Source organism: Danio rerio, chromosome 16 (genome assembly GCF_049306965.1).
Source record: "Danio rerio strain Tuebingen ecotype United States chromosome 16, GRCz12tu, whole genome shotgun sequence".
Lineage (NCBI taxonomy): Eukaryota > Metazoa > Chordata > Actinopteri > Cypriniformes > Danionidae > Danio > Danio rerio.
This window is the reverse complement of record NC_133191.1, coordinates 9,744,807-9,757,666: the sequence shown is the minus strand read 5'-3', so window position 1 is coordinate 9,757,666 and position 12,860 is coordinate 9,744,807. Positions and strand designations below refer to the sequence as shown.

General features: G+C 35.7%; 1 protein-coding gene across 6 annotated transcripts in view; it reads left to right on the top strand.

The window, feature by feature from the left end:
- The first annotated feature begins 575 nt into the window (after positions 1 to 575).
- adcy2a (adenylate cyclase 2a) overlaps positions 576 to 12,860 on the top strand; it is a 217,072-nt gene continuing 204,787 nt past the window's right edge. For all 6 annotated transcript variants that reach the window (XR_012391974.1, XR_012391972.1, XR_012391975.1 and 3 more), the window contains exons 1-2: positions 576 to 1,005; positions 11,677 to 11,874. Coding sequence is in view for 2 of the 6 variants with exons in the window: in XM_021466852.3 (XP_021322527.1) it covers positions 619 to 1,005; positions 11,677 to 11,874 (585 nt within the window). In the remaining 4 variants the exon portion in view is untranslated. The remainder of the gene's footprint in view (positions 1,006 to 11,676; positions 11,875 to 12,860) is intronic.

Sequence of the window (12,860 nt, the reverse complement as noted above, 5' to 3'; positions counted from 1 at the left end):
TCATTAGTTACTACAGCAGGGGAGTTCTCGAGATATACCTGAGCTCAAACTCCCCTCTTGCCTTGCAAATGGGAGGGAGCCCCAGGCTCGAGGATCTTATGAGTTCAGGGCTCTCTCTCGCGACAGCATGCCAAACAAGCTTTATAATCAATCATCAGCTAAGTGTGAACTCTTGAAATACTTTTTGGTGCTTGCGTAGCACACATTACGAACCAATTCTTTGTATAGAAAACAGGATTTTACATCCTCGTTTTGTGTTTCACAGATAAAAAGTAAATAATACTCGGTTAAAGCAATTTGAGTAAACTAATTAGTAATATACCATATTAATATATTATTTTCAATTAACGTGTTGTTACAACAAAACCAGGGACATTATATATATATATATAGGAAACTCTTTTCATCCATCCCTATGTCCCTTTCTGCCTGGCCTTTCTCTCTGTCTTTCTCACTCAAATTTGTTTTCTCCTTCTATGCCTCAACCCAGCCCCTCCCTCTCCCCAGTCCTCTCTCTCTTTCTCTCTCTATCCCTTCCACATACCTACTCACACACACACACATTGCCTCCTTTCACTCTCACTCTGCCAGTCTGCAGTTCAACATGTTGCCTGAGCGATGCTGCGCTCCACAGTGGAAGCCATCCTGCCGGTGTATCGGCCGTGCACCACAGCCCGAGAGTCAGTTGTCCATCTGAAGGACCTGTGTGAGGAGCACGACCCTCACAAACCCCAACCACTATACGACAGAGAGGAACACAACACTAGCTCCATGTGGAGGGAGGCCATCCGAAAGAGGAGCTACTTGCTTGAGAGAAGCTCTAAGACTGGAGGAAATGTAAAAGGAGGAGGAGGAGGTGTGCGTGGCCGAAGACAGAGGTCCCCAGACTGGCTGTATGACTCGTACCATCGTATGAGCCAGCAGCACCCACTTATTGTTTTTCTGCTCCTCATTGTGATGGGTGCCTGCCTAGCTCTGTTGGCTGTTTTCTTCGCCTCTGGGCTGGTGAGTGTTTGGAGACTGGGGGGAAGGTGACTGGGTAAAAAGGCAGAAAGAAATGGGAAACATTGTTTGGGTTGGATTTGGGAGAGCTTTTTTTGCGACTGTACTGAGCAAGTGACACAGGAAAAGATACAGAGTTGTACTTTACTTGTATTTAAAGGGTTTGTAAAACAGTTAATCACTGTACAAGTTTTTTTGTGTGTGTGTTATTGTTTGTTTGTGAATTTCTAGTAGTTTTTTGGTTCTCAAAAACATCATACTTTTTATAGAGTTTCAGCCAATCGGTGCTGATAGCAGCAACCATATGCCTCTGTTTATCTTATGCAGTATGTAATGTGTCTCTTTAAAGCACAATTTCAACGATTTATGTAAAAGTCATAAAGCAGCAGCAGGGAATAATCAATATCTGGATGGAAAGTGAACATGTTTGGAAAATCAACAGACATAACCATGGGTAATTAAGTGGAGCAGCGCAAGTCGAAACTATTAACCTGTCAACAGTACAGCTGTTTGCGTTTTTGGCTAGTATTAAGTGTAGGTCAGTTGGACCAAAATGGACATTCTTGTGAAACGAAACAATTTTTTTGGATGATTCTACATAATGCAAATAATAATATTGTGATAACTATTACCAGCTTCCAAAAGAAAGTAGCACTTTTATTTCAGCTTCAAAAGAAACTAGCACTTGTTCATGTTCATTACATAAACACACACTCAATATATATATATAAATATAAATATATATATATATATATATATATATATATATATATATATATATATATATATATATATACATATACACAGTTGAAGTCAGAATTATTAGCCCCCTTTTGATTTTATTTCCCAAATGATGTTTAACAGACCAAGAACATTTTCACAGTATTACTGATAATATTGTTTCTTCTGGAGAAAGTCTTATTTGTTTTATTTTGGCTAGACAAGAAGAAGTTTTACATTTTTTAACCACCATTTTAAAGACAAAATTATTAGCTTCTTTAAGCTATATATTTTATTATTAATAGCCAACAGAACAAACCATCATTGTACAAAAACTTGCCTAATTACCCTAACCTGCCTAACACATTTAATCTAGTTAAGCCTTTAAATGTCACTTTAAGCTGTATACAAGTGTCTTAAAAATATCTAGTAAAATATTATTTACTGTCATCATAGAAAAATAAAATAAATCAGTTATTAGAGATGAGTTATTAAAACTATTATGTTTATAAATGTGTTGAAATAATATCTTTGTTAAACAGAAACAGGAAAAATAAACATGGTGGCTAATATTTCAGGGGGCTAATAATTCTGACTTCAACTGTATATAAATATTTGGATTTTGTACTAATGATACCATCACTGATTCATTAAAAAAAAAAATTACTTCTACTTTTTTTTTTACTTTTTAATAGTAACTTTTTACCATTTGTGTAAAAAGCAGAATTCATATGGTGGATATATGAGCCGAGTGCTGCCATGCGGTCCAAATTTGAGTCTGCCTTTACATTTTAATTTAGGATCACATTTGTCATATTTAAAATATAAATAATTCTCAGAATAAAATATAATTGGTATTTATGTAACCTGCCTTAATAAGCTCTGAATAAGTAAGCAAGATTTCATAATATGAAATCAACCACTGTGTAGATACGCACTCTGAATGCGTATACTTTGTCTGTTGTCCTTTGACTGCTTGACCTAAATCCCACATCACAGTGGCTGTTGAGGCTGCCTCATGGTTGCTTTCTGTGACTACCATGGTTGTGCAAAGCTCACTGATTCTGAAGAAAGAAAGAAAGAAAGAAAGAGAAGCTATGGAGCACAATCACTCTCTCAGGGCAAATTTTTAATGATTGTATTCTAAAACAGTAATAGTTTGCTCCCCAGTGTCTGCAGGGCTAATGTCCCTTTGCATTTTTTGTGGCATTTAGTTTAAGATCGTGGCTATGTGATATGGCAATTGCAGGCTTTTTTTTGTCCACTGTGATACAAAAGATAGGACAGATCTAGTAACATCTTGATGTTGTAATAAGGACAGACTCATCTACATCCACCTTGACAGAAGTTTTCTGCAATTTTAATCAGGGTTTCTAATTCTTACAGTGTTAGTGTGTTTCTGAAAACCGGTCAACATCAATTATGCATGACTGTTAGGCAGTTTTCCCATGCTATTAGTGGTTATATCTTCTGGATATGATGACTTCATTGCTGGATTTAGGGGGAAAACTAGAGATTAATTTAAAGGGAAGCGAAGTTGTGGCAGATGCAGGGCCGTGCACATCTAAATGGCACATACTGTATTAAGTGTCTCAAAAGCTTTATTTTTTTTTATTAACCAACAGTTATTATATATAAATATACAGCATTCCAGGACTTCTTTATATCTAACCACGTCAGCATTGTTGTGTAAATGTGTTACCTTTATAAATCACACTCACCTATAGACTACGCTTTTTTAAAATAAGTCAAGACAATTTAAAAAAAATAATCAGAAAATTACAGTTCCAGTGAAAATGTTAATTTGGGCAAGATATTATTCGTTCTGCATTAAATTTATTTCACTGTGACCTGATTCTGTAATGTTTTAGTCACTACAACAATACTCTAGTAAAACCATGTTTACTATGTTTATACATGTGAAGATGAGTAAAAAATATAGAAAATAGATTGAAATAAATTCAAAAATGATAATCTACTGTATAACAAATACATGCATATTAACATAATGGAGATTAATCATCCTGTGATCATATACTAGGATTTAATGTTAATAATTTAAGTTTATTGTATCAGAAGAAGCAGATTTGTTTTTTTATAAATAGGCTATATTTGACCTTTTTTGTGTGACAAACTCAAATGCTTCTGCTAAGTGAATGATTGCTAATCTGCAAATTGTCCGTCATTAAAACAGCACCATAATATTGTTTTCCTCAGTAGATTACAAATTTAGTTGCAGCTATATAGGCACAATCAGTCAAGACGGGGGGCATATTTATGACAGTTCGGGCAGATCCAACCAGATTTAATCAGATACTGTTTTTTAAAAACATTTAGTTGGCTAAATATACTTGTAAAATGGACAGACAGATAGCACAGATTTACTAAACAAGAAAAAAAAAAAAAAAACACGAAATGGGCGCTTTGGAGTGGAAGGACAAAAAAGCTGTTCACGTGTCTGACCATCATCACACTATTTATTTTAGCTGTGTAAATTTATTCAAGCACTGAAATAGTTTTGTTTTTATTAGTATTTTTGCTCTCATGTTAGTTTACTTACTTTTTTAAAAGATGACAATCAGGCTGCTTGTTGCTTCTTTTACTCATGGTATTTATAATGCTAAGAGGACAGACCTTTTCACAGATTCCCTTTTTAATCTATGAAACCATAGGAGGTTATTAAAAGTTGAAGAGAGCTCAGTTCCAATTAGGTGTATTGTTGGTATAAGTTGTTTATGTTCACCAACCCATCTGAAGGGAACATGAAAAGTATTATTATTATCATCACGACTAAAATGATAGTGACTTGTTATGAAATGTCTCTAAAAGGAAACTATGTAGAATTTTCTAGGTAATGTATCTATTAATATAAAATGGACACCAATAAACAAGTTATATAAGCAGGCCATATATTTAATATATGAATGCACGCCAAAGCACACTTAACAACAGTGTATGAGTGTTTACATTTTGGAGACATCATAAGTCATTATATCTTTTTCGCAGGCATCAGGGAACCACTATGAATAGAGATTGCCGTAGCTTCCGGGATTTCAATAAGCTGTTATTTCAGTGAACAACTATGAGTGTTGCATGTTGTAAATGTTAACCTTTAGATTGAACCTTTAGTGCATGTGCATTCAACTTTTGTTTTCAAGTTAACATGATTTGTTGCTGTTGTTTGTTTTTGTCTACAAGAATATGTTATACATTCCACAGTGGCAAACGCTAAGTACTTACATAGTTTACACTAGAATTGAATTTAAAATGCTTTAGTTATTGACTGGTGTCCACACAACTCCTTTTTCGAAAGTTTTTGTTTAAGTCTGTACATAAATATGGAACCAGCTGAACTAAAATGGAATCTTTAGCTTTTTCAAAACACTTTTTTTTCACAGGTTAAAGATGCCAGAGTAGTGTGGATGGTAGGCATATCCACAGCAAAATTTATGCGTATTGTTGAATGAACATGTACTGGTGTAAACAGCACCTTAAATTGCCTCAGCTCAAAACTTTTGCCTAGTTCACACTACTGGATTTTAAGGCCAATTTGAAATGTGAGATTTTCATGGTAAGCTTGCCGACAGATTGGCTTTTGGTTGGCGCTCAGCAGTCTTTACATGTGAATCACTGAATGATGGATCAAAGAGGCACACTCGTGCATCGATGACACCTTGCAAATGAAAATCAAATATCTTTGCTAAATATTCTAGACCAGTCACATAGGGTCAGATGTAGTGATGAGCAGTTAATCAGAGAGCAATTCTTGAGTTGTCTGGTCATTGTCTTCACACACTTAACTTCTGTTAATGTCTTATTTATTCATTCATTCATTTTCTTTTCGGCTTAGTCCCTTTATTAATCTGGGGTTGCCACAGTGGAATGAACCGCCAACTTATCCAGCATATGTTTTGAGGCTGCGGATATCCTTCCAGCTGCAACGCATCAAATGTCTTCTTTATGTGAAATAAATTTTATTTTATAGTGTTTATTTTATACATTTTTTGATTTGAGAGAATGAATTTAACAAAATTGCATTTACAGTAATATAATATAATATAACATGCATACCTCCACTTTAGTAAAAAAAATGGTTCTGATCATTATATTAGCGTCAAGCTATATCTGTTACCTTGAATTATCAGTTCCTGACTGTCAATACAAAGTGTTCAACAAACATTGATGTCTCCAGTGGTTCTTACTGTTACAAAAGACCAGACCACAACAACATGAACCAAATAGGTGAAGATTCAATTAGCTAATGGCTCTTTATGCTGACTACATCCACACAAACGCCAGCATCTGTTTCCATTAGTCACCTTTTCACCAGTCAGTCCTATGGTAAATTCCACTCTGCTTTGCCAAAAGACTGCAGTGGATTTATGCTTCAATGCTCACTCCCTGTAAAAGAGCAACATGTTGGTTTTCTTAGTAAGGAGCAAAAATGTATTTATTCTGTCTCTCCTAACAGGTTGCTCACTCCAATGGGCAGAATCACTATAGCAGCAAAATTGTATGTCTACACCAGGGGTCACCAATATGTCCCAGGCAGAGTTTAGCTTAAACTTGCCTTAACAGACCTGCCAGGAAGTTTTAAGTATATCCAGTAAAATCTTGATTAGTTTTTTTTGTTAGGTGTGTTTAGAGTTAGAGCTACTCTCTGCAGGACACTGGCCATCCAGTAACAAACCTGGTGATTCCTGGTCTGCACAAATTCCTTCCTGGTTTATTTACAAGAGTTTTCTAGATGTCCAGGTCATATTTCATCAAAGAGTGAGTGATTTGTTCCATCTGAAACAAGGGAAAACTTTAATACAACATGATGCTCTCCAACTGCACACTGTAAAAATTAAATCTGTAAAATTTACGGTAAAAAAACAGCAGCTGTGGTTGCCAGTTCTTTACCGTTAAAAACATGGTACAAACCATAAAGGTAATTTTTCATTTTTTAGGTAAATTACTGTATTTTATTAATTTATAGAGGTAATATGTCTATATTTTAAATGATCAACAGCTACACATCTTTTGTTACACAGTAAGACACGTTAGCACACCCACATGCAGGTGGTGTTGAGGAAGTTACATAATGAGCCAATGCTCATCACAATCAACTTTTCCCACAAGCAGAAAAGATTATCAGCATATAGAAGGTGCTCAGTGTCATTCACACAGCTACTAAACACCAGTATGGTAACACGCATAAAAAAAAGTCATAAAATAAACATTGTTTATCAACATTGGATGTAACATAAATCTCTAATGTACATAACTGATGGGGAAACAACTAAAAAGATCAATATTAATTTCAACCAAATGCATAAAAAGTGTTGTGCCATACAGGGAATTCTGGGAAAGTCATTTTTTGGTTATTTGCCGTATATATTAAGGAAACATATCGTTAACCAGGTTACGGATTTGTACTGTAGCATTTTTTGTTTTTTTCACGGCCATTTTTTACAGCGCACACTCTAGCAGTCACAAGCATATGCGCTCCTTGTTGATGATGCTCCATCAAGAATTGAAACAATCATTCCATTTACATCATCTCTGCCTTTGATGACACCATTGGCTTTGTGTGTTGTCAATCAGTATACAATTATCAATTTGTGTTGCAAACAGAATAAAAATGTATTGGGCACGATGACTGATCCCAAATCCAACCTGTTTTCCTCCTGTTGTCTTTTCTAACCTGATAGCCAGAGAACCTCAAACCACAAGAACCAATTCTAGAACCCATGCATGTGGATACTACACATCTTACACAACTGTCTTTAAATGAACATCAACTCCAGCTGACCCAAAAATTTGCTTATATTGTAACCATTTTTCCTTGACCTCCCAAAGACTGCCTTAAATCTTGCAATTATCCCGGTCAAATCCACATCCATAGAAGTCAAGTGAAGAACCTCTTAATCAACATTCCTGATTATTCTGCCTGATACAGTTCTAAAATTACCACCTCATCACCCAAGGGACTGTGCTTAATACCAGTGCACAGAGTTAAAATTGACTCTCTTCCCCTGAACAGAAGGCCATGGAGGAGTTATTTGAAGAGGCTCTCAAGCATGGTTATATCCACCCGTCTACATCGCCTCCTGCTTGAAGCTTCTTTGCTGCCGTTAAAGAAAATAAGTTAAATTTTGACTTCCCCTACCTCTTCTCTCATCTGCATCAAAATAGCTTCGCTGAGCCAAGATATTTACCAAGTTAGACATCAGCAGTGTAAATAACCTCATTTGGTAATAAGTGGGGAACAAGTGGAAGACAGTGTAACCCCTATTGGATATTAGGAATGGTCATACCATATGATCTGATGCCGCTTCCACATTCCAGAACTACATGAATAAGGTGTTCCAGGATACACTTTACTGATTTGTATTCTTGAAACATGTATGACATCTTGGTGTATTCCCAGAACAAGGCCCAACATGAGGTCCTGCAATGGTTCCATGACCACCAACTATACTTGAAAGCAGAAAAATGTACATTCAACAAATTCTCTATGCAGTCCCTGGAATACAACATCAACATTTATTATATTATAATGGACAAGGAAAAGTTGGAACCCTTGAACTACTGAACACAACCCGCTAACATTAAAGAGCTCTAATGATTCCTGGGTGCTTCCGACCTCTACTGAAGATCCCTTTATCACTATATTAAACCCAATTCTCTGTCCTGGTCCCCTGAAAGCAGCCATGCTATGAAAACCTCCAAGAAACATCAGGTCCAAGTTCATCCTGACTCTCAGAAACCATTAGTTTCTGCATGTAAATGCTTCCAAGCCATATATATAAAGGTTAAGTACATACATACATGCATACATACATACAGGTTAATTTGAATAACAAAAAGTGTTACAATTATTTACACATCATTCCACCCCTAAAATTATATTCAACTATTGCTTAATTTCATTATTAATGTGTTGAATTATAATGATTAAAGAGTGGCCTCTCTCTTGTTCTGTGACTGATTGCTTCAGTCTCGGTGGAACAAGCCTGAAGCCTCGTTTCACAGTTAAAAGCACAAAGGCATGCCAACTAGGCTTTTATCTCTCAGTCGCATACGGGCAAAGCAAACTAATGTAAAGGTAAAACAAAAAGGTTTTAAGTATTAAATAATAAGGACCTTGTGTGAGTGCATAATTCCTGTCAGTGAGAGAGAGAGAGTCCTGTCAGCACTGACAGAGGCCAGTTATACAAAGTTAGGTCATCTTTTTAAAGCCATGCGTTCATCTCTTATTGAATTAGGTGATAAAATAATATTGAATTAGGCAAACATACGACCTGAAAGTTAATGAAAAGGATTGTAATAGAAGTGTAGGAATCATTGCCAAAGTCACTAAGAGAGTTTGCTGAAGATTATGATCTGCTTAATCAGTGGCAGGATGGTTGTGATTATATTTTTCCATGTCTAAATATCTCTACAACAGTGACCAGACTGATACATTTTATACTTTGCATGGTTTTTACAAATTTACTTTTGGGCAAGAAGGAGGCATATATGCTGTGAGTGAAAGTAATCCATAGTAGAGCTTCTGAACGAATTAAGAGGTCAAAGTGGCATTACTCAGTGAAAGGAAGTTGGAGGTCTTTGTATAAGATGTCTTTTGATAAATGGATGGGGAATCTCCAGTGTAGAATGGTTCACGGGGCTGTATGTAGGACAGTCCTACCTAGAACACGTTTGGTATCACATTATTTTGATGGCCTCTTTAACGTGCTGGTGATTATAAGATTCATAGCAACTACATGGCAACTAATTCACATTAATCAGCAGAATATCTTTTGGTGAAGAAGTATCGGCAAACAGTCTTATAATACTCTAATGAGAATTAGTTGGAATGTAGTTAGTAGCAGGTGTGTTTGATTAGAACTTTGCAAGATTATTGACATTACGAACTGTTATGACCTGCTTCCACTGAGTGGTACAATATGGTACGGTACAGGTCGGTACGGGTCACCTTTATAAGGCTTGCATTTCCCCTACCAAAACGGTACCGTTTTTTACAATTTCCGTGGGCATGGTGTACGACAGAAAGTTTCCATCTATGATGACAAATATGAACACCTACAGAGCCTTACAGTCTCTGATATTTTACCAATTACAGAAAAACTACACACAGCATACATTTAGTCCTTATTTGGGTTCAAAAAACAGCACGCAACATATAGCCCACAGTCAGAGCAAACCTCTCATCTGTATCTTTAATCTTCAACAGCACATGCAACCCAAAGTAATTTCGTCATTCCAAGTTCATAATAGTCCAAAAGGTGAGGATAATAGTTTTTAGGTTGCTGAAAAAGTCATTTGCTCCTTTGTTTTTTCTGGCTTCTTCTTTGTTTTTTAGTGATTCACTCTTGCGTTTGTCCGTTTCTGAAAGAATAGGATGTCAATAGTCATGAGCACGTTGTCATCACCTCAAGAAGTTTATTACGTAGACGCGTGGCGAGCAATTGCGAGAAAGCGAAACTGCTCACGCTTTATGCAGCCTTGTAACCAACTATGGGGCAGAGAGTAGATTCTGCTCTTCTTCTTCACTTTGTGGCTGTTCATCAAGACGACAACAAGTTTTGTTTAAGCTCTGGTTGACCATGGCTCGTTATTTTAAATATATATTAAGGTGTAATGTCTTGGCTATGTATTTAAAAATGGCACTTTCTTTGTTTTGATACTTTTACCTTGTGCATGAGCTAGTGACGTATCTTTGTAAACCAATAGCATTCAGCTGTGTGTCTCGCTCAGCCTTTTGGTACCCTTTTGTTGTCCAAGGTACCCTTCTGAAAGGGTACCCAAAAAGTGGTGTGGTATGGTTCGCATTTAGGTACCTTTTGACAGTGAAAACAGCCATAAAAGCGTACCGAACCGTACCGTTCAGTGGAAATGGCCATAAGTTACCTAGAGAAGACTCTAATGATGTTGTGCTAATACTGATGTAGTATACAGTGCAAGAGCAGACATATGAACGCAATTTTGTCACATAATGAAAATATGTATTAAGTAATTATAATAATTTACATTAAAAATACCCAATGCATAATTATTCTATTTATGTCTTTTCAATTACTCTTTTCTGAATTGTTTTTTTAATTGCTGATTGTACTGAATAATTACTGAATTTTAAATATATATATATATATATATATATATATATATATATATATATATATATATATATATATATATATATATATATATATATACATACATACATATATATACATACATACATACATACATATATATATATATATATATATATATATATATATATATATATATATATATATATATATATATATATATATGTATTTATTTATTTATTTATTTATTTTGCATTAATTTTTTTTGTAACACTCTATTTTTATAATCCTTCTGAGTATCAGCCAAGATAGCATACGAATGTGGGCCACTTTAGGCAGTTATGCGGCACTGGTGGTCTTTCTTCGGCCCAGACAAAATGAATGTGAGCCTGAAGTGGCCCACTTGTATAATGGCAAAGGGGGACCAAAGATTTAAATTCATATATGGGCCTAAGGCAAAGATTTGGCACTTATGGCAAAATGTAAACAGATATTTAACTGACTATAAGAAACTTTGCAAGTACATGTCAGCTTACACTAACTCCAACCCTAACCCCAGGCTATCACTATAATCTAATAAGAATTACTTGACAAGTAAATGCAATGTAACAAGCTGACCATCAAAATAAAGTGTGACCTTTTTTCCTATAGACATTAGCAATAGTGGCAGACATTGTCTTTACAAAGAAATAATTCAAGCAGAAAAAGTCACTGCTCAGTCCCTCATTTTGACATACACATCTGTAGGGTTCTGTGTTAATTAGCAGACCTTGGTTTATCTGGTAAACTATTATCCAATGGCTGTCATGCAGGTGCAGTTGGATGGGGCAGTTGAAGGGTTTTGTGTAACACTGTGCTCTCTCTGCAGGATATCGAGGATCACGTCGCCTTTGTAATCACTGTCCCCACGGCGCTGGCTATTTTCCTCACCATCTTTGTTCTGGTCTGTATCGAGTCTGTCTTCAAGAAGCTGCTCCGTGTTTTCTCCTTGGTGATCTGGGGCTGTCTGGTTGCCATGGGTTACCTCTTTATGTTTTTTGGAGGAATCATCTGTCCCTGGGATCAGGTAAGATAAGTGTGATATCAGCCTCTTAAGGTTGTTTTCAGTCATGGGCCTTTTATCTGATGTTGTATTCTTGACAACCAGTGGAAAAGAGTAATGTGAGATTTACTGGTTGAGACTGAATTAGCAAAATAGCAATAACTGCATCAAAAAACAAAGTTCTGATCTATGGGACAGCCCCCAATTAGCATATGAATATGCATAAAAAGTCCTTGAGAGAATTTCAGAGAATTCCCAATTAAAAATGTAATAAATCCACAAAATAAAATGTATGTTGTGGTATTTTTAAATAAACACTGTGAAGAATGCTGGCTTCCACACAAACAACTTGTGTTGAGACAACATGAAGGAATTTAACTTACTAGTTTTTACTTATTTAATTGGCGTGAAAATAATACTAATTAAGTTGTCCCCAAAAAATTGTAAAAAAAGGAGAAGCTCATTTTACATAAGTCGTTTGAATCAGGGATGGGCAAACATACATCAAAATGTATTTAAAAATAAAATACTAAATACATGTTTCAAAATAAATGTGCTAATACTGATGCATGATACATGTATTTACATGTATCAAAATAAACTACAAAATACAGCAGCCACAACAAGTATCAAAATAATATACTGTATTTTGTGTTTTGAAAATTCTACAAAATACTTTTACAAGAAAGCATGAAATTTCTTGAAAATAACTGATAACAACAGCTTTTTCTCTTGAGCAAGTTGGAGTCAGCTTCTCTGCCACCTAATTGACCCTTCGATAAGCCCCGCCCTCCTTAGTTACTGTTGCTATGCCTGTCAAGCTTTCGTGCCTGACACGGCTTTTACAATATGAATGCGCCGGTGTCAAACATTGCCTGGGATATAATGTCATTTTTGGCGAACAAAGAGACATTGAATTTCACAGATAACAAATTACATAAGACGTTTGACCAGATATGGGAGAGTTGGAGAAATGAGACGCGGGCGGCATCCAAACAATAAAAATAAAT